Source organism: Anomaloglossus baeobatrachus, chromosome 5 (genome assembly GCF_048569485.1).
Source record: "Anomaloglossus baeobatrachus isolate aAnoBae1 chromosome 5, aAnoBae1.hap1, whole genome shotgun sequence".
Taxonomy (NCBI): domain Eukaryota; kingdom Metazoa; phylum Chordata; class Amphibia; order Anura; family Aromobatidae; genus Anomaloglossus; species Anomaloglossus baeobatrachus.
Window position 1 is genome coordinate 519,182,759 of NC_134357.1, and position 23,321 is coordinate 519,206,079.

Here is a 23,321-nt window from a genome sequence, read left to right on the forward strand (position 1 = left end):
ATGTGTATGTAGCAGAGCCATGTGTGTATGATGTGTATGTAGCGGAACTGTGTGTGTATGATGTGTATGTTGTGGAGCCGTGTGTATATGATGTGTATGTAGCAGAGCCGCGTGTGTATGTAGTGGAGCCGCGTGTGTATATGATGTGTATGTATTGGAGCCGCATGTGTATGATGTGTATATAGCGAAGCCGCGTGTGTATGATGTGTATGTAGCAGAGCCGTGTGTGTATGATGTGTATGTAGCGGAACTGTGTGTGTATGATGTGTATGTTGTGGAGCCGTGTGTATATGATGTGTATGTAGCGGAACTGTGTGTGTATGATGTGTATGTAGCGGAACTGTGTGTATATGATGTGTATGTAGCAGAGCCGTGTGTGTATGTAGTGGAGCTGCGTGTGTATATGATGTGTATGTAGCGGAGCCGCGTGTGTATGATGTGTATGTATATAGCAGAGCCATGTGTGTATGATGTGTATGTAGCGGAGCTGTGTGTATATGATGTGTATGTAGCGAAGACGCGTGTGTATGATGTGTATGTAGCAGAGCCGTGTGTATATGATGTGTATGTACCGGAGCCACGTGTGTATGATGTGTATATAGCGGAGCCGCGTGTGTATGATGTGTATATAGCGGAGCCACGTGTGTATGATGTGTATATAGCGGAGCCGTGTGTATATGATGTGTATGTATATAGCAGAGCCATGTGTGTATGATGTGTATGGAGCGGAACTGTGTGTGTATGATGTGTATGGAGCGGAACTGTGTGTGTATGATGTGTATGTTGTGGAGCCGTGTGTATATGATGTGTATGTATATAGCAGAGCCATGTGTGTATGATGTGTATGGAGCGGAACTGTGTGTGTATGATGTGTATGTTGTGGAGCCGTGTGTATATGATGTGTATGTATATAGCAGAGCCATGTGTGTATGATGTGTATGGAGCGGAACTGTGTGTGTATGATGTGTATGGAGCGGAACTGTGTGTGTATGATGTGTATGTTGTGGAGCCGTGTGTATATGATGTGTATGTATATAGCAGAGCCATGTGTGTATGATGTGTATGTAGCAGAGCCGTGTGTGTATGATGTGTATGGAGCGGAACTGTGTGTGTATGATGTGTATGTTGTGGAGCCGTGTGTATATGATGTGTATGTATATAGCAGAGCCATGTGTGTATGATGTGTATGTAGCGGAGCTGTGTGTATATGATGTGTATGTAGCGAAGCCGCATGTGTATGAGGTGTATGTAGCAGAGCCGCGTGTGTATGATGTGTATGTAGCAGAGCCACGTGTTTATGATGTATATGTAGCGGAGCCGTGTGTGTATGATGTGTATGTAGCAGAGCCGTGTGTGTATGATGTGTATGTAGCGGAACTGTGTGTGTATGATGTGTATGTTGTGGAGTCGTGTGTATATGATGTGTATGTAGTGGAACTGTGTGTGTATGATGTGTATGTAGCAGAGCCGCGTGTGTATGTAGTGGATCCACGTGTGTATATGATGTGTATGTACCGGAGCCGCATGTGTATGATGTGTATATTGCGGAGCCGCGTGTGTATGATGTGTATGTAGCAGAGCCATGTGTGTATGATGTGTATGAAGCGGAACTGTGTGTGTATGATGTGTATGTTATGGAGTCGTGTGTATATGATGTGTATGTAGCAGAACTGTGTGTATATGATGTGTATGTAGCAGAGCCGTGTGCGTATGTAGTGGAGCTGCGTGTGTATATGATGTGTATGTACCGGAGCCGCGTGTGTATGATGTGTATATAGCGGAGCCGCGTGTGTGTGATGTGTATGTAGCGGAGCCGCATGTGTATATGATGTGTATGTACCGGAGCCGCATGTGTATGATGTGTATATAGCGGAGCCGCGTGTGTATGATGTGTATGTAGCAGAGCCGTGTGTATATGATGTGTATGTACCGGAGCCGCATGTGTATGATGTGTATATAGCGGAGCCGCGTGTGTATGATGTGTATGTAGCAGAGCCGTGTGTATATGATGTGTATGTACCGGAGCCGCATGTGTATGATGTGTATATAGTGGAGCCGCGTGTGTATGATGTGTATGTAGCAGAGCCATGTGTGTATGATGTGTATGTTGCGGAACTGTGTGTGCATGATGTGTATGTTGTGGAGCCGTGTGTATATGATGTGTATGTAGCGGAACTGTGTGTATATGATGTGTATGTAGCAGAGCCGTGTGTGTATGTAGCAGAGCCGTGTGTGTATGTAGTGGAGCTGCGTATGTATATGATGTGTATGTACCGGAGCCGCGTGTGTATGATGTGTATATAGCGGAGCCGCGTGTGTCTGATGTGTATGTAGCGGAGCAGCGTGTGTATGATGTGTATGTAGCAGAGCCGCGTGTGTGTATGATGTTTATGTAGAGGAGCCGCATGTGTGTATGATGTGTATGTAGCGGAGCCGCATGTGTGTATGATGTGTATGTAGCGGAGCCGCATGTGTGTATGATGTGTATGTAGCGGAGCCAGAGGTGTGTATGATGTGTATGTATCAGAGCCATGTGTGTATGTAGCAGAGCCGTGTGTGTATGATGTGTATATAGCAGAGCCGTGTGTATGTAGCGGAACTGTGTTTGTATGTAGCGGAGTCGTGTGTGTATATGATGTGTATGTAGCAGAGCATATGAGGGGTATGTAGAGGAGCCGCGTGTGTATGTAGCAGAGCAGTGTGTATATGATGTGTATGTAGCAGAGCAGCGTGTGTATGTAGTGGAGTCGTGTGTGTATATGATGTGTATGTAGCAGAGCAGCGTGTGTATATGAGGTGTATGTAGAGGAGCCGCGTGTGTATGTAGCGGAGCAGTGTGTGTATGATGTGTATGTAGCAGAGCAGTGTGTGTATGTAGTGGAGTCGTGTGTATATATGATGTGTATGTAGCAGAGCAGCGTGTGTATGTAGTGGAGTCGTGTGTGTATATGATGTGTATGTAGCAGAGCAGCGTGTGTATATGAGGTGTATGTAGAGGAGCCGCGTGTGTATGTAGCGGAGCAGTGTGTGTATGATGTGTATGTAGCAGAGCAGCGTGTGTATGTAGTGGAGTCGTGTGTGTATATGATGTGTATGTAGCAGAGCAGAGTGTGTATATGAGGTGTATGTAGAGGAGCCGCGTGTGTATGTAGCGGAGCAGTGTGTGTATGATGTGTATGTAGCAGAGCAGCGTGTGTATGTAGCGGAGCAGTGTGTATATGATGTGTATGTAGAGGAGCCACATGTATCACTTAGATTCTGCTGTTGTACACAGTGTTATATCTGCTTTCTCTTATCTGTTGCTGATTATTCTGAAACCTCACAACTTTTGAAGAACAAAAAGAAGGATAGACTCTGCGCCGTAGCAAATTTTGACTACGCCCATTTGGCAGTGAGGGACGTTCAGCAGACACCCCGGACTGTTCATTCATAGTCATATCACCAGAACTTTCTCATATTTATACAATCTTCACTAGCTGTCGCATGTCGCTTTTTGTGCCTGTAAAGCAGCGTTCACATGTTGCAGAAATCCAGTGTTTTTTGTTTTCTGCCGGTCTCCATGAAGTGATGAGCCAGGGGAGCCTCCGGCCTTGTAGTCGTGGCGGTAGTTTTCAGGCTGGTCCCTGGCTTCACCACTTCTTCAAGGTCGGGGACTGACTTGGTGGGGCAGAGTGTGATGGTGCATTCGCCGGCCGTCGTACAAACGATCTTCAGACAAAGGGTGCTGGTAACAAATGACATCCTTTATTTGCACAATATTATCCGGCGGTCAAATCAGGCACTTGCAGTGGAGCTGGGGGCAGCCTGCTCTAACGCACCCTCTGGTGGGGATATGCCCGGGGTACTCTACTTCGCCGGGCTCCCACCCTTCGGTTCCTCACACACCGGCCCCACACCAGTGGCTTCACACACTGAGGTTACGTCCTCCTCCTTGTTCTCCGGCGCCCCCTGGTGGTCCCGCTCACACACTCTGCCCCTCGGTGTTCACACTCTGCCGTCCCGGATCCGACTCCCCCTCACACACACACACGCACTCCCTAGTCATTCAGCCGGCTCCTCCTCCCCGGTGGCAACAGCCGTCCCACCCGGCCACTAGGGGTGCCCTAACACAACATATAGTAATAAACATCAACATTTTTAATAGTTACAATTCCGGGTTAACTATGCTGGAATGTGTAGGGGGTAGGCCCACCCACTACATCCACACCAAATTATACAATGACAATCTTCTCTTCTTCTCTGATTATTGCATTGTTGCTGCATTTTGATGCCTTTTCCCCATTACTTGATGTATTTTTGGTGCAGATGGGACGCCACGTTTAAGTGTTTTTATAATACAGAAAAGCTTTGATTCTGCTCTTATAAAAGTCACTGCAGTATTTTCCATTTGCTTTTTTTAAGCTACACATAGAATAATAATAATAATAATAATAATAATAAATCTTTATTTCTATAGCGCCAACATATTCCGCAGCGCTTTACAATTCAGGAGGATTATATACAAACAAATAAGAATTATAGAAAATACAATAATTAGAGTATGGGGGGAAAAAAAGAGAGAACCCTGCTCGTGAGAGCTTACAATCTACGATGAGATGGGGGGAGGGAAACAAGGTGCAAGTGGTTATTTATAGAGCTGATCGAACGCCCAAAAAAACGGGGCCGGCGGATAACTGACAGACTTAGAAATAAGTCCGATCCGCTCCAGATTCTTGTGCCCAAATAAATCAATGGGGACCAGAATCCGGAGATTAAAAACGTTTGTGGAGGGGATGTGGGGTAGGAGCACGCGCGGTGTACTCACTGACATGGCGACACACTTCTTCCGGGTCACGTTTTTCTCTTCCGGAGCCGACAATTCAATATTCATTGTTTTGCCCGCCCACCGGCGCATGTCATTGGTTGCAGTTAGACACGCCCCCACCCTGAGTGGCAGTGTGTCATCTGACTGCAATCAATCACAGGCGGCAGGACGGCTGGTGGGCGGGGAAAGCAGTGTATCCGTCACAAGTGTGACTCCGTTTTTTTGGGTTTCTTTTTTGTTTTTTATTATTTAAATAAATAAATAATTAATTATTTATCGCCCGTAGCCACCCGATATTGCCGCATCTATTAGATGTGGCGATCCCGGTACATTACCGGCTCTTCCCGGAGGCATGATGCGGTGCCAGTCGAGATAATAGGTTTGTGATCGCACGGGCGTCTGTGAGATACCCGCATCACAAACCTGTAAATGAATGTAAATAAACACACACAGAGAAAAATCCTTTATTTAGACTAAAGTACAAACACTGCTTAGTTCACCACTTTATTACCCCAACAACCTGCAGCTCTGGCGTAATCCACACGTCCCACGGAGACACATCCGGTTCTGCTACATGTCACGGATAGCAGCCGCGTAGAGCACGGCTGCCAGCTCTGAGTGTAGACACTGACTGAGCAGAGGCTGTGACATTCTCTCCTCCGCAGCTCCAGCCCCTCCCCTACTCAGTTCCGGCTTGCCCCCCACAGCAGAGCTCCGCTCTCACTGACCTCTAGCAGGGACACTCGCATGACACTCGGCTCTGCTGTACTGCCAGCGTGAGCCGTGTGTCATGCGAGGGAATCGCACCGGTGCACGCGGAGACAAACAGCGGAGGAGATGGGGAGAAAGTGCTCCCCCTCTTCTCCGCTCCTGTGATGCGATTGCAAGATCGCATCACAGTCGCCTGACCCTCGGCTGACACCCGCAGCAGAGGGTCATTTGCATATCGGAAGCGGTACGCAAGTGTACGAGAGCCCTCAGAAGTGTGCGGGTGATGATATGTCAGACTCGTGCGGGTATGACATGACATCACCTGTCAGCCTGCCACTGTCTGAACATGAGCGTGCATGTACCCAGAAACACATGCACGCTCCTGTCAGATGTGTGTGCGGCTGTGCTGCGATGTCAGACTCATGTGGGTCTGACATGACATCACACAGCACAGTCTGCCACTGTCTGAAAATGAGCGTGCATGTACCTAGAAACACATGCACGCTCCTGTAAGAAGTGTGTGCGGCTGTGCTGCGATGTCACACTTGTGGGAGTCCCTCGCAAGTGTGACTGCTGCCTAAGATAAACCACATGCGTTTTTTTTTTCTTTTATTTAATTTAAATAAATAGTTAAAAAAAAAAAACCACGTGCGATTCCCCCTAGTTATTATCCCCAGCCATAACGCCAGCTGGGGGCTGGTATATTCTCAGCCCGCAGCCGCCTGGTATTGCCGCATCTATTAAATGTGACAATTCCGGTGCGATATCAGCTCATCTTGATTGCCCTGGTGCGGTGGCAATCAAGGTAATAACAGGGGTTAATAATCGCGCACGGCTGCTACTAAACCCTAGGTTTGTGATCGCACAGGCGTCTGTGAGACACCCGCATCACAAACCTGTAAATTACAGTAAATAAACAAGACACAGAGAAATCCTTTATTTCGAATAAAGTACAAACGCAGCCTCCTCCTTCACCACTTTATTACCCCTACACACCCCTCCAGCTCCGGCGTAATCCACACGAGATCCAGCGAAGACACATCGAGCTCTGCTACATGTCAGAGCGAGCAGCCATAGAGCACGGCTGCCCGCTCTGAGTGCAGCCTATTACTGAGCCGCGATAAGCGATGACTGCACGGCAGAACTGTCATAGGCTGGTGGGCACGTCAGCCAGGAACCAATCACAGATGAGAGGACAGCCGGTGGGCGGGGAAAACACGGAAAGCTGTGTGTATGCGATGGACAGTACAGGAAGTGAAAGCGCGACCCGAAAGCAGTGTGCCGCCATGACACAGAGTCTCGGTAAGTATGAAACGCTATTTTATTTCTGATTTTCCTCATTTTTATTAATTGCCAAATCCGGATCATGCACCCAGAATCCCGCGCCCAGGTGCGGCACAGCTATAGCGCTAAAACCGCGCGGATCCGGACTTTTACAGTCCGAGTCCGCTCAGCACTAGTTATTTACAATGACAACCCAGCCATCTCAAGGAAATGGGGGGATAGATAATGGCTGCCTGGACCAGTTGGCCAGAACCTTGAGATGCATTTGGGTGTCATGGAGCTTGACGTGGGGTTATGTTCTGAGAAGGCGTGGAGGGACTATGTGAATTTAGTTCGGCTAGGGAGTGTGATAGGTCACCCTAAATATATGCAATTTTAGCAAGCGTCTGAAGCTGAGTAAGTTGTGATTTGTCCTAGCTTTTTGGGGTAGAGCATTCCAGAGGACTAGTGCAGCTCGGGAGAAGTCTTGGATCCAGGACTGGGAGGTTCGGATTAGTGTGGATGTTAGTCGAAAGCCATTTGCAGAGCATAGAGAACGGGTGGGGTGATAAAGAGGAGGGTGGAGATATAAGGGCGTGCTGCACTGTGGAGAGCTTTGTGGGTGAGAACAAGCAGTTTGAATTGGATCCTGTGATATATGGGCAGCCAGTGCAATGACTATCACAGAGAGGAGCCATCTGAGTAGCGATTAGCCAGGTAGGTGACCCTGGCTGCTGCATTAAGGATGGACTGTAGAGGAGAGAGTCTAGTTAGGGGGAGACCAATTAATAGAGAATTACAGTAGTCAAAGCGAGAGTGGATCAGGGCCACCGTAAGGGTTTTTAGAAGCCTCCTAGAGAAAAAAAACCCTCAGAGTTCAGCGGCGTCTTTAGACTCACAATGGGTGAAATTTCCATGAAATCTCATCCACTTTATTTAGACAATTAAACAGCAGAATTTCTGAGCAGAAAAGCAGCAAAAAAATCTAACATTTACACTACATGTGAACACGGACTTAGGCCATGTGCGCACTAGAAAATGGAATTTTGTTTAGAAAATTCCGGATCTCTGCAAGAATCCCGCGGCAGAAATCCGCAAGCACATTCCTCATGCGGTTTTACCGCGGGATGTTGCGGATTTGCAGCGGAATTTCTGCGTTTTTTCCGCAGGTTGGTCCCTGCGGGTTTTTACCAATAATTAATGGTAAAACCGCAGGAACCTGCAGAAAAGAAGTGATATGCACATTAATTCTGCAGCGGAAATTCCGCGGGTAGATCCACAGGTATAAAAAAAACCGCAGTGTGCGCACAGCATTTTTTATACCCATAGGTTTTGCTGGGGAATGACTGCAGAAATGTTAGACACATTTTCTGCAGCAAATCCGCAGTAAAATCCGCAGCATGCGCACATAGCCCTAAATGTCCAAGCAAAGTGGATAGATGTGATTTCATGATATATAGGTTTGGTGTTTGTTTTTTACTCTTTAGGTGTCTATATAGAGCCTGAAAAAAACGCAAAATGTTGCGTTTCTAAGCACAGAATCAACACTTTTCTGTAGTATTCAAAAAGCATTAAAGGTAATCTGTCACCAGGTTTTTGCCACCTAATCTTAGAGCAGCATAATGTAGGGACAGAGATACTGATTCCAGCGATGTGTCACTTACTGGGCTGCTTAGTATTGTTTTGATAAAATCACTGTTTAATCAGCAGTAGATTATCATTACAGGACTACTTGGCGTGCTGCAGGTAGTCCAGCATATTCATGAGCAGCTCTGCATAACTGCTAGATCTGCAGCAGAGAAAACATTGATTTTATCAAAATGACAGCAAACAGTTTAATAAGTGACACATCGCTGGAATCAGGGTCTCTGTCTCTACATTATGCTGCTCTCAGATGAGGTAGCAAAAACCTGGTGACAGATTTTCTTTAAAACCCATGATACAAGTCAGCGCCAATAATGTATGAAATAAGGGGGAAAACAAAAAAAAATGCAGCAGACAATCAATAATCAGAGAAAATTTATGTTATTGCGCTGCGTGGTGCGGAGACCTGGAGAAACCGCAGCTTTTATGGCCTCAGCTGTGTGGTGGCTTGTTTTTCTGTGGAAGAAGATGTAGTTTTCATTATACCATTTTTATTTACGTTGAACTTTTTGATCACACTTTATTCCACGTTTTTTTGCTGTATGATGAAACAGCAGTGTTTTTGCCACGTTATTTTTTTTAAACTATTCATTGAAGGGATTAAATAGTATGACAGTTTTGTAGATCAGGTCGGGCCGGACGCGGCGATATCAAATACGCGTGCTTTTTTATTTTTGTTTTAATATAAATAAATGTATTTTTTGGTAAAAATTTACTTGTTTTTATGTTTGTGTGTGTATATATATAACTAAGAAAAGTTAACGTTTTATATAGGAACAAAGTGTATATAGGGACTAAGTTTAAAAAATGTTAAACTGTGAAATATATATATATATATATTTCACAGTTTAACATTTTTTAAACTTAGTCCCTATATACACTTTGTTCCTATATAAAACGTTAACTTTTCTTAGTCTGATCGCTGGTATAATGCATTGCCATGCACCGGGATGGCAATGCTTTATACTGTCAGTATCAGGCTGCAAATCGCCTGTCAGACCCTGCTGCAGGCTGGGTCTCACAGGCCACCGTACATGGCAGACCCGAGGTCATCATGTGACCTTCAGGTGACATGACATTCCCCGTCTCCCCCGTGATCGTGTCACAGGGGAACCAGAGAAGGAGCACACTTTTTTACTACAACTTCTATGTGCCGCGATTGCTATTGATTGCAGCATAGAGAAGATCACAAAGTCTTATCCAATCAGGTCCTGATGATGTCTCCGTTCAGAAATACTGTTCTGATCTGGAAACACGGCGATTACGGTGGTCTTGATCCCCTCCCTGATCACGGACCATAATTAAACGTCGGCGCTGTACAAACCTAGTAAGCTCTGACACTGTTGGGAATAGGTTAAACTATAGATATACACTGTATATAAATGTTAAATCTTTTATATACAGTACATGTTTTATCTGTGTATTATTTAGATAATTGCATTTCAATAATTTTCTAATAACCATTTATTGCTTTAAATTGTTTTCTTTTTCTCTTGTAGGTGTGTGATGTTGCAAGAAAAAATAATTAGTCAAATAACACTGTCAATAAAAAATAAGAAAATTTCTACTTCTCTGTGTGAGTTCTCTGATGTATAAGTTTGGAATTGTCACTATAACTATTCCCACATTCTGAACAAGAATACGGTTTCGCCCCTGTGTGGAGCCTCTGATGTATAACAAGATTTGTTCTCCGTTTAAAATATTTCCCACATTCTGAACATAAAAATGGCTTCTCCACTGTGTGAGTTTTATGATGTGCAACTAAATACACTCTTTTTTAAAAATTTCCCACATTCAGAAAATGAAAATGGCATGTCACAAGTGTGTTTGCTGATTTCTTTTCAAAATGTTTTATTAATTTTGAATTTCAACCAAGAAACTTCACAATATAGACTCATAATCGTCCTTCAATAACCAGGTATATTTACCAACAAGTGTTTTGCAATAGAGTGTGAAAGAAGCAAATAGAGACTTAGCAATTAATATGAACTATAAGAAAGGAGAAGCAGAGAGGGAAAGTGTGTGAGAGATCATCCCACTAGGTAAGAAGGGAAGGAGGAGGTAAAAAGGGACAGTCGGAGCGAAAAAAGGAAAAAATAAAAAGGATGAAAGATGAAACTGACCACGGTACCCAACTCCACTACGATGATTATTCACAAACGTGTAAGGATTGAGTTTGCTGATTTCTAATAAGTTCTGAATTCTCACTAAAACATTTCCCACATTTTAAACGTGAAAATGGCTTCTCCCCTGTGTGAGTTTTCTTATGTCTAACAAGATCTGTTTTCTGAATAAAACATTTCCCACATTCTGAACATGAAAATGGCTTCTCCCCTGAGTGAGTTTTATGATGTCTAACAAGATGTGTTTTCTGAATAAAACATTTCCCACATTCTGAACATAAATATTGCTTTTCACCAGTGTGAATTTGCTGATGTTTACCAAGATCTGATTTCTCACTAAAACATTTCCCATATTCTGAACAAGAAAACGGCTCCACCCGTGTGTGAGTTCTCTGGTGTCTAAGTAGATTACTTTTCTGAGTAAAACATTTCCCACAGTCAGAACATGAAAATGGCTTTTCCCCTGTGTGAATTCTCTGATGTGTAACAAGTTTGCATTTCTCTTTATAACTTTTTCCACATTCTAAACATGAAAATGGCTTCTCCAATGTGTGATTTCTCTGATGTATAATAAGTTTGGATTTCTCTCTATAACTTTTCCCACATTCTGAACAAGAATATGGCTTCACCCCTGTGTGCAGTCTCTGATGTATAACAAAATTTGTTCTCCGATTAAAACTTTTCCCACATTGTGAACAAGAATATGGTTTCACCCCTGTGTGAAGTCTCTGATGTAAAATAAGATTTGCTTTCTGAGTAAAACATTTCCCACATTCAGAACATGAAAATGGCTTCTCCCCTGTGTGAATTTTATGATGTGCAACTAAACATACTTTCTTTTTAAAAATTTTCCCACATTCAGAACATGAAAATGGCTTCTTCCCTAAGTGACCCCTCTGATGTGTAAGAAGATCTGTTTTCTGTGTAAAACATTCCCCACATTCTGCACATAAAAATGGTTTCTCCTGTATGAGAGCTATTTGATGTTCATCAGCCATTCGGTGTTTTTTCTTCCGTGTATCAATCTTTGAAGATGCAGAAGAAAGAACCTGTTCAAAATGATCAGTTGATAGAGTTCCTCTGAGAAGGACTGGAGGTATAACTGGTATAATGTCATGTTCTTCACATGAATCTGGTGTGATACTATTATCTCCTATAACATCTGAATATATCAGATGTCCATCTGAGCTCCTGGCACAGTCATCTGCTGAGGATAAAATAGATTTTATTTCAGTAACATTACCTTGAAAGTATATTAAGATCACTATATTTTTTTGTAACATTTCCATATAAAATAAAGTTCAATTCAATTATCACATAACACAGTTGACCAAAAAAGCAAAGACTAACATACTATGGTTGTAGGCTACCAAGTTGTGCGCTTTCAATTTTTCACTACTGTTGAAGCAAATCATTTCCAGTAACATGTTCAGCGTCATAAAGTGGCTGTAAGTCAGTGCTATTAGGTGGTGTCTGTGTCATACCCTCCCTGACAGATATATACAATGTCCCACAGAACAAGATACATGTGATGAACAGTAATGTCTTTTACAACTATGCTATGGTTTTGGAACAAGAATAGGATTTTGTATTTTTTTTTCATGGTTGTAAGAAAAGGACACAAGAAAGGAGAACAAGTGCTTTATACTGTGTTTTTTTTATCCATAAAAATCATTTTTTGGCCATTTTTGATAGTAACAGTTTTTTTCATAGATGGGTTAACCCCTTCAGCCCCAGAGTGTTTTCCGTTTTTGTTTTTTGTTCCCCTTCTTCCGAGAGCTGAAACTTTTTTTTTTGTCAATCTTGCCATATGAGGACTTGTTTTTCGTGGGACGAGTTGTACTTTTAAATGAAACCATAAGTTTTACCATATAGTGTACCGGAAAACAGCAAAAAAATTCCAAGTGTGGAAAAACTGCAAAAAAAGTGTGATCGCACAATAATTTTTGGGATGTTTTATTCACCGTGTTCACTATATGGTAAAACTGATGTGTCATTATGATGCCTGAGGTCGGTGCGAGTTTGTAGACACCAAACATGTATAGGTTTACTTGTATCTAAGGGGTTAAAAAAAAAAAAATCACAAGCTTGTCCAATAAAAGTGGCGTACGTTTTGCGCGATTTTCCGAAACCCGTAGCGTTCTCATTTTTTGGGATCTATGGCTCAGTGAGGGCTTATTTTTTTGCGTCTCGAGCTGACATTTTTAATGGTACCATTTTTGTGCAGATGCTACGTTTTGATCGCCTGTTATTGCATTTTGCGTAAAACGTGCGGCGACCAAATAACGTAATTTTGCCGTTTGGAAAATAGCGTAGCGGCAAAAAAATTCCAATCTGATTAATTGATTTTATATTTTGATAGATCGGACGTTTCTGAACGCGGCGATACCAAATGGGGTGAAAGGGGGGTGATTTGAACTTTTAGGGTTTTTTTTTTATTTTTAAAACTTTTTTTTTACTTTTTTTTTTATTTTACTAGTTTTCCTAGGGGGCTATATGGATCAACAATGCGATCGCTCTGTCCTGTCTGTTGATCACAGCTACACAGCCGTAAATAGCAGATATAATCACTTTCTGATTCACTCGGCTCCGGGCCGAGTGAACCCGAAAGTGACTCATGATAGCTACAGGCATCATCACATGACCCTGTGCTACCATGGCAACCACTGAAAGTCACATGATCACGCACGTGACTTCCGGTGGGGGCGGCGGTAAGTGAAAATAATGGTTGCGCGCATATACATCTCGCTGCCAGACTTTGGCAGCGAGATGTAAGGGGTTAAATGTTGCGGGTGGAATGTGATTCCACTCGCAACATGCAGGCACACATGTCAGCTGTTGAAATCAGCTGATTTGTGCACGGATCGGTGCGACCTGCCCACGGCAGGGGGCGGGGATTAACCTCACACGATCCATGACGGATAGATCCGTCATTGGTCGTGAAGAGGTTAAAGGCTACCGACTCCTGAGTATGAAAAATCAGAAGAAGTTTGTGACAAATTTACTGTAGACAATAAAGTTGGACTATTTGATTTTAATTGGGACTTCTCTGCATTTAGTGGTCACTACTCACCTGTGTGGTTATCTGTAGGAATCTCCTCTTTACAACGCTCATCACCCCTCACATATGTCTCTGTAGTATTAATATGGGTCAAATCTTCACCCTGAAGCAAAGATTGTAAAAGTCACAAACACATGAAAATGTAATATGACAACCAAAAATGACGTGATAGCAGTAGATATCACAGAGCTGCAGATCTCCAGTATAATCCAACCTGTTGGATGCTAATTGTAACCAGCAGTCTCCATAACCATAAAATTGAGAGAACATCCAGACATCTAATGTCTATGATCAGTCTTGTTTGGCCTTCAGACTCTCAGCAATTCTTTGCGTCATAGATTCCACAATGAAGAAATAGTAAAGGTGGCTTTACACGCTACGACATCGCTAAAGCGATATCGGTGGGGTCACGGATTTTGTGACGCATATCCGGCCGCATTAGCGATGTTGCGTGTGACACCTATTAGCGATTTGCATTCGTTGCAAAAACATTCAAAATCGCTAATTGATGACATCCCCCCCTAATCTCAATTATCTTTGCTGCTGCAGTAACGATGGTGTTCCTCGTTTCTGCAGCATCACACATCGCTATGTGTGACACCGCAGGATCGAGGAACATCTCCTTACCTGCGTCCCGCCAGCAATGAGGAAGGAAGGAGGTGGGCAGGATGTTCGTCCCGCTCATCTCCGCCGCCCCTCCGCTTTGATTGGGCGGCCGCTTAGTGACGTCGCGGTGACGCCGAACGCACCTCCCCCTTGAGGGAGGGATTGTTCTGCAGTCGCAGCGACGTCGGAGAGCAGGTATGTGCTAGTGACGCTGCCGTAGCGATAATGTTAGCTACGGCAGCGATCACCACATATCGTTACAACTATGGAGCAGGTGCTATCACGCTCGACATCGCTAGCAATTGCTAGCGATGTCGTAGCGTGTAAAGCACCTTCTAATCAAGAATATTGTCCCATGACGTCAGGATTGCTCATTTGCCCAATGAAATTTAGTTTTCCTATTCAGACAGCCATTAATACAAGTCACCTGTGGTTACAGTCTATCAGCGGATGATCATCAAGTGTAGACAAAAAGACTGATGGCACTCCCTAACATGCATTGTGAACAGGTGCGTAACTGAACATGACATAGAATGACAACAACAAAAAAATAAAAGAAGGGAATTTTGTTACTTACCGTAAATTCCTTTTCTTCTAGCTCTTATTGGGAGACCCAGACGATTGGGGTATAGCTACTGCCCTCTGGAGGCCACACAAAGCACTACATTAAAAGTGCAAGGCCCCTCCCCCTCTGGCTATACCCCCCCGTGGTATCACGGGTTCTCCAGTTTTAGTGCCAAAGCAAGAAGGAGGAAGCCAATAACTGGTTTAAACAAATTAACTCCGAATAACATCGGAGAACTGAAAAACCGTTCAACATGAACAACATGTGTACCCGCAAACAACAAAAACACATCCCGAAGGACAACAGGGCGGGTGCTGGGTCTCCCAATAAGAGCTAGAAGAAAAGGAATTTACGGTAAGTAACAAAATTCCCTTCTTCTTCAGCGCTCTATTGGGAGACCCAGACGATTGGGACGTCCAAAAGCTGTCCCTGGGTGGGTAAAGAAATACCTCATGTTAGAGCTGCAAAACAGCCCTCCCCTACGGGGGTGTCACTGCCGCCTGCAGGACTCTTCTACCTAAGCTGGCATCCGCCGAAGCATAGGTATGCACCTGATAATGCTTGGTGAAAGTGTGCATACTGGACCAGGTAGCTGCCTGGCACACCTGTTGAGCCGAAGCCTGGTGACGTAATGCCCAGGACGCAGCCACGGCTCTGGTTGAGTGGGCTTTTAGCCCTGAAGGAACCGGAAGCCCCGCAGAACGGTAGGCCTCTAGAATTGGTTCTTTGATCCATCGAGCCAGGGTGGCTTTAGAAGCCTGCAACCCCTTGCGCGGACCAGCGACAAGGACGAAAAGTGCATCGGCACGGCGTATGGGCGCCGTGCGGGAAATGTAGATTCTGAGTGCTCTCACCAGATCTAGCAAACGTAAGGCCTTTTCATACCGGTGAACCGGATGAGGGCAAAAAGAAGGCAAGGAAATATCCTGATTAAGATGAAAAGAGGATACGACCTTAGGGAGAAACTCCGGAATGGGGCGCAGCACAACCTTGTCCTGGTGGAACACCAGGAAGGGAGCCTTAGATGACAGAGCTGCCAGCTCAGACACTCGCCGAAGCGATGTGATTGCAACAAGAAACGCCACTTTCTGCGACAGCCGAGAAAAGGAAACTTCCTTCAGAGGCTCGAAGGGCGGCTTCTGGAGAGCAACTAGTACCCTGTTCAGATCCCATGGATCTAACGGTCGCTTGTACGGGGGCACAATATGACAGACCCCCTGCAGGAACGTGCGCACCTTAGGAAGACGTGCTAGACGCTTCTGAAAAAACACGGATAGTGCCGAAACTTGCCCTTTAAGGGAGCTGAGCGACAAGCCCTTTTCTAACCCCGATTGCAGGAAGGAAAGAAACTTGGGCAATGCAAATGGCCAGGGAGACACTCCCTGAGCAGAACACCAGGACAAGAAAATCTTCCACGTTCTGTGGTAGATCTTAGCCGAATTCGACTTTCTAGCTTGTCTCATTGTGGCAATGACTCCCTGAGATAATCCTGAAGACGCTAGGATCCAGGACTCAATGGCCACACAGTCAGGTTCAGGGCCGCAGAATTCTGATGGAAAAACGGCCCTTGGGACAGTAAGTCTGGTCGGTCTGGCAGTGACCACGGTCGACCGACCGTGAGATGCCACAGATCCGGATACCACGACCTCCTCGGCCAGTCTGGAGCGACGAGTATGACGCGGCTGCACTCGGATCTGATCTTGCGTAGCACTCTGGGCAAGAGCGCCAGAGGCGGAAACACGTATGGGAGCTGAAACTGCGACCAATCTTGAACCAAGGCGTCTGCCGCCAGAGCTCTTTGATCGCGCGACCTCGCCATGAATGCCGGGACCTTGTTGTTGTGCCGGGATGCCATTAGGTCGACGTCCGGCACTCCCCAGCGGCGACAGATTTCCTGAAACACGTCCGGGTGAAGGGACCATTCCCCTGCGTCCATGCCCTGGCGACTGAGGAAGTCTGCTTCCCAGTTTTCTACGCCTGGGATGTGAACCGCGGATATGGTGGATGCTCTGTCCTCCACCCACATTAGAATGCGCCGGACTTCTTGGAAGGCTTGCCGACTGCGCGTCCCTCCTTGGTGGTTGATGTATGCCACCGCTGTGGAGTTGTCCGATTGGATTCGGATCTGCTTTCCTTCCAGCCACTGTTGGAAGGCCAGTAGAGCAAGATACACTGCTCTGATCTCCAGAACATTGATCTGAAGGGTGGACTCCTGCGGAGTCCACGTCCCCTGAGCCCTGTGGTGGAGAAATACTGCTCCCCACCCTGACAGACTCGCATCTGTCGTGACTACTGCCCAGGATGGGGGCAGGAAGGATCTTCCCTGAGACAATGATGTGGGAAGGAGCCACCATTGTAGAGAGTCTTTGGCCGTCTGGGAAAGCGAGACTTTCCTGTCCAGGGACGTTGACTTCCCGTCCCATTGGCGGAGAATGTCCCATTGAAGTGGGCGCAGATGAAACTGCGCAAAGGGAACTGCTTCCATGGCTGCCACCATCTTCCCTAGGAAATGCATGAGGCGCCGCAAGGGATGCAACTGGCCCTGCAGGAGAGATTGCACCCCTGTCTGTAGTGACCGCTGCTTGTCCAGCGGAAGCTTCACTATCGCTGCTAGAGTATGAAACTCCATGCCAAGATACGTTAGTGACTGAGTCGGTGATAGGATCGACTTTGGAAAGTTGATGATCCATCCGAAAGACTGTAGAGTCTCCAGCGTAGCATTCAGGCTGAGTTGGCATGCCTCCTGAGAGGGAGCTTTGACCAATAAGTCGTCTAGGTAAGGAATCACCGAGTGTCCCTGAGAGTGCAAGACTGCTACCACCGCCGCCATGACCTTGGTGAAGACCCGTGGGGCTGTTGCCAGACCAAATGGCAGAGCTACGAACTGAAAATGGTCGTCTCCTATCACAAAACGTAGAAAACGTTGATGTTCTGTAGCAATTGGCACGTGGAGATAAGCATCTTTGATGTCTATTGAGGCAAGGAAGTCTCCTCTGGACATTGAGGCAATGACAGAGCGGAGGGTTTCCATCCGGAACCTCCTGGCGTGCACATGTTTGTTGAGCCGTTTTAGGTCCAGAACAGGACGGAACGAGCCGTCCTTTTTTGGAACCACAAAGAGATTGGAGTAAAACCCTTGCCCTTGTTCCTGAGGAGGGACTGGGATAACCACTCCTTCCGCTTTTAGGGAATCCACCGCCTGTAGCAGAGCATCTGCTCGGTCTGGACGTGGGGAGGTTCTGAAGAACCGAGCTGGGGGACGAGAATTGAACTCGATTCTGTACCCGCGAGCCAAAATGTCCGTCACCCACCGGTCTTTGACCTGTGACATCCAAATGCCGGAAAAGCGGGAGAGCCTGCCCCCGACCGGCGATGCGGAGGGGGGGGGCTGGAAGTCATGAGGTAGCCGCTTTGGAAGCGGTACCTCCATTTGCTTTCTTGGGGCGTGTGTGAGTCCGCCACGAATCTGAGTTTCTTTGCGTCCTCTGAGTCCCTTTGGACGAGGTAAATGGTGTCTTGCCCGAACCTCGAAAGGACTGAAACCTCTGCTGCCACTTTTTCTGCTGAGGTTTGGGTGTTCTGGGTTGTGGTAAAGAGGAGTCTTTACCCTTGGACTGCTTAATGATGTCAGCCAATGGCTCGCCAAACAGTCTCTCTCTAGACAAAGGCAAACTGGTAAACATTTTTTGGAACCAGCATCTGCTTTCCAGTCCTTTAACCACAAGGCTCTGCGCAAAACTACCGAATTGGCGGACGCCATTGAGGTGCGACTGGTAGATTCTAGGACCGCATTGATAGCGTAAGACGCAAACGCCGACATCTGCGTGGTAAGGTGCGCCACTTGCGGCACTGCTGGATGCATGATAGCATCCACTTTTGCTAAGCCAGCTGAAATAGCCTGGAGTGCCCATACGGCTGCGAATGCCGGAGCAAACGACGCGCCTATAGCTTCATAGACAGATTTTAACCAAAGGTCCATCTGTCTGTCATTGGCATCTTTAAGTGAAGCGCCATCCTCCACTGCAACTATGGATCTAGCTGCAAGTTTGGAAATCGGGGGGTCTACCTTTGGACACTGTGTCCAGCGCTTGACCACCTCAGGGGGGAAAGGGAAACGCGTATCTTTAGATCGTTTAGAGAAACGCCTTTCTGGGTGAGCGTCGTGCTTCTGGATTGATTCTCTGAAGTCAGAGTGATCTAACAAGGCACTCAATTTACGCTTGGGATAAAGGAAACGAAACTTTTCCTGCTCCGCAGCCGCCTCTTCTGCTGAAGGGGCTGGGGGAGAAATATCCAACAGCCTATTGATGGCTGAGATAAGGTCGTCTACCATGGCATCCCCATCCGGGGTATCCAGGTTGAGAGGGGTTCCAGGAGTGGATTCCTGATCACTCTCATCAGACACATCACAGGGAGACTGATTGCGCTGAGACCCTGAGCAGTGTGAAGACGTCGAGGGTCTTTCCCAGCGAGCTCGCTTAGGGTGGCTGGGGCCATCATCTGAGTCATAATCCTCGGCCTGTGAAGCCGGGGACCCCCCTGTGGGCTGGATACATTCCAAGGAAGGGGGACCTGAGGACAGAGGCCTCGCCGTGCCCAGAGACTGAGCCCCATGCATAGATTGCAAGGTCTCAAGGATTTTTGCCATAGATACAGACATATTATCTGCAAAAACTGCAAAGTCCGTCCCTGTCACCGGGGCAGAACTTACAAGCATCTCAGCCTGGGTCGCTACCTCTCCTGACTCCGGCTGGCGAAGCAGCACCGGGTCGGAGCATTGCACACAATGGGGGTCATCAGAGCCTGCTGGTAGATTAGCCCCACATGCAGCACACGCAGTATACACAGCCCTTTTTGCCTTGGCCGCCTTGCGTTTTGAGGATGACATGTTGCTGCTTCCACAGAGCGATCTGGGATATGCAGCCAGAAGCGCACCTCACAGTGCAAGAAATACAATATCTATATAACTGTATCCAGTACACTGATACACAGTGAGGCACTAGAGGGACCAGCACAGAGAAATCGCTTACCGCCCGCTTAAAAAGCGGGTGTGTGGTCGCCAGATAGCCCCTAGTCCAGGTCTCCCAGAGCCTTGCGTCCTTCCTCCAGCCAGGCATGCATGTAATGGCTGCCGGCGTCTCGAGAGAGGAAGGGGGGCGGGCCCTGGGCGTTCCTGGCCAAGAGCGGGAAGCCTGCTTCCCTCTGTGCCAAGTGAGAGGGCTGGAGCATGTAAATCAGGCTCCAGCCCTCGTCGCTGCTTGCGAACAGCGTCTCTCCCCTACCCTGAATGACAGGGTGGGGGCGGGAACGAAACGGAGTGCCGGCGTCCTAGGCCCAAAAAGCCGGGGACTAAAGTTATAACCGCCGCCGCCGTAAAAGCGCGGACGGCGGATCCCCGGCGCACCACAAGTCACAGCAGCGCCGCCCGGTCCAGAGGGGGTCGGCGCTGCGTTCCCAAACACAAACAATCCCCCAGTAATCTGTAGGGACACCAACTCCACGTTGCGGTCCCCGGCGCACTACAACACCCAGCCAGCCCGGAGTGTGTCTGCGCCTGCCGGGGACACAGAGTACCTGTAAGATGCAGGGCCCTGTCCCTGATCGTACTCCTGCTCCGAATCCATCAGGTTCTAATGGGTCTGTGGATGGAGCCCGGCATCAGAGCTGAGAGGCCGGCAGGATCCCACTTCCACAGAGCCCTACAAGGGGATGTGGAAGGAAAACAGCATGTCAGGCTCCAGCCCTGTACCAGCAATAGGTACCTCAACCTTACAACACCATCCAGGGGTGAGAAGGGAGCATGCTGGGGACACTATATGTGTCCTCTTTTCTTCCATCCGACATAGTCAGCAGCTACTGCTGACTAAAATCTGTGGAGCTATGCATGGAATGTCTGACCTCCTTCGCACACAAAGCTAAAACTGGAGAACCCGTGATACCACGGGGGGGTATAGCCAGAGGGGGAGGGGCCTTGCACTTTTAATGTAGTGCTTTGTGTGGCCTCCAGAGGGCAGTAGCTATACCCCAATCGTCTGGGTCTCCCAATAGAGCGCTGAAGAAAAAGACAGTTGCACTCTAAAATGCTACAGCATGCAAACCATGAATGTAAGAATACAGTCATGCATTACTGCTAAAAGGAAATCTAAGAAAAAATTGAGATATTTAGCATACAAAAATGGTCATTTGTATATCTCCTCAGAAGACACATCAAGGTAATCTCATAATACTGGGAACCTACACTGAACAGAAGCCTCTCTCTTATAAACCTCCACATGGATGGGCGAGCAGAAACCTGTTATAGACAATATCTTTTTGTTTAGATTATGGGGGTCATGCCTTCTGACTGTGCATCCCTCCCCCATTAGACACAGGTGATTTTATTTTCTATACCAGGTTCTTATTAGCTTATACAGAAGGAGGTTTATATACCCAGAAAGAGGCTTCAGTTGATTGTAGGTTCCCAGTATTATGAGATTGCCTTGACGTGGCTACTGTGCAGATCTTGAAATGGCCGTTTTTGTATACTAAATATCTCAATTTTTTTCTTAGATTTCCTTTAGCAATAATGCATGTCTGTATTCTTACATTCATAGTTTTCATGCTTTAACATTTCAGAGTGCAAGTGCCATCAATCTTTTTGTCTCCACTCGTTGATCATCCGCTGATAGACTATAACCACAGGTGACCTGTACCAATTGCTGTCTGAATAGGAAAACTACATTTCATTGGGCAAATGAGCAATCCTGATGTCATGGGACAATATTTTTGATTAACTATTTCTTTATTGTCGAATCTATGACGCAAAGAATTGCTGAGGAGGAGATTCTTGAATCCCCAAATAAGGTATCACCCTCAGTTAATAACAGAATGACCCAACTATATATCATACACCAAGCGTATTTAACCCCTTTAAGGTTGTTCAAAGTGCGACACCGGGCAACCCCTGACTGCCCGCGGTGCTATGGGGGGGATGCTGACTTCCTTCACATAATATGGGGCTGTCCGGTGGCTGCCACCTTTTGGAAGGGGGTTGTCTCAGTCTTGTCCTCCCTGGCTCTTTTTCCTATACCCCTTGAACCACTTCTCTGTTTATTTGGGGTTATGGATGAAGGGACATGGTCACACTATCACAAAATATTTCTGCGGGTATCCCATTTTATGGCCCGGAAACTCAGCCATGCGGTGGATGGGCGGCTCTCCTCCTACGGTGCGAGCATGGATAGAACTGGTGAACAAAATACTCCCGTATGAGCGGACTGTATATCAAAACAGAGGGTGTCCGGAGAAATTCAACCGGATATGGGAAATGTGGAACTCCTCCCCTTTGACCTTAACTGATTGAGTATAAGATATTCACAGGTCTCTACCAGTACTGAATACAAAACTGACTGTGAAGGAGGGCAGTTTCCAACGTCTAGGACAGTGTTATCGGCAGAGCTAGTTATTAGTTATTTACTGTTGGTTTTTTTTGTCTGTTTGTAGTAGTCACCATACACTCAAATACAATGTAAGCAGCTATCTCATTGACCGTAAGACACTATAGCAGTTTTAAAATGAACATTTATTTAGCAATAGAGCGACATGTCTATTTGTTGAGTCTTCTTGAGTGGTTCATAGCAAACCTGTAGGTGTATATCTAATGTAACTTTTGCTCTGTATTTGGGAAAAAATTTTTTTTTTACTGTTTAATAAACGAATTTAAAAAAAAAAAAAAAAAAGAATTGCTGAGGGTCTGAAGGCCAAACAAGATTGATCTTAGACTTCCTTTAGCAGTAATGTATGTCTATATTCTTACATTCATGGTTTGCATGCTTTAGCATTTCAAAGCGCAACTGTCTTTTTTTTGTGATCAACAAGTATTCAGACACATTGGTTGGACACCAGCACTGTATTCAGCTGCAACTCCCGATTTTTTTCCACGATTAGCTATGTTCTCAAGATGCTCTTTCATTGGCTGTATTTCCTCTATCACAACTCTCTCGTCATACTCCAGATTCTATTAAAATGTCAAATCCTCATGAGCAGAGGTCATACTTCATCATTTTACAAAGTGCCGATAAAGACCAAAGTTATGTATCAACCTGCATCAGGGAAACCATACCAGAAACCACACAATTTGGTGAAATATAATCTCAACCCAGTCGACAACTTCACCTACCTGGGTAGCACACTATCCCGAGTAGTGACCATAGACGCTGAGGTTAACACCATAATTGCTAAAGCCAATTCCACATTCGGGAGACTACGTAAGAATGTTTGGTAGCAGAGGAGACTCAGCATTACCACCAAGCTGAAGGTCTACTGTGTAGTGGTCCTTACGACACATTTCTATGCCAGCGAGACCTGGACTGTCTACAGCTGGCAGGTATGCGGAAGTACCACGCGTGCGGCGACGGGGAAGTGAAACCCTTTTTCTAGGGAAGGGGGAGATGGTGACCCCTGACCAAACCTTTTGCTGACTCCCTTGACCACCCTAGATAGATTCTGCACCAATGTGCCGAGCAGGATACCTGTCCCTGGCTGACCATGAACTGGGACCTAGGT

The 23,321-nt window shown here is 46.2% G+C and overlaps 1 protein-coding gene across 2 annotated transcripts in view; it reads right to left on the reverse strand.

The window, feature by feature from the left end:
* Positions 1–10,296: 10,296 nt before the first annotated feature.
* The window catches only part of LOC142312036 (uncharacterized), a 63,884-nt gene continuing 50,859 nt past the window's right edge, over positions 10,297–23,321 (reverse strand). The window contains exons 5-6 of one of the 2 annotated variants that reach the window (XM_075350908.1): positions 13,619–13,709; positions 10,297–11,752 (exon numbers count right to left, since the gene is read on the reverse strand). In XM_075350908.1, the coding sequence (XP_075207023.1) occupies positions 10,572–11,752; positions 13,619–13,709 (1,272 nt within the window). In that variant the 3' untranslated portion in view covers positions 10,297–10,571. The remainder of the gene's footprint in view (positions 11,753–13,618; positions 13,710–23,321) is intronic. The other variant, XM_075350907.1, reaches the window with a different exon arrangement.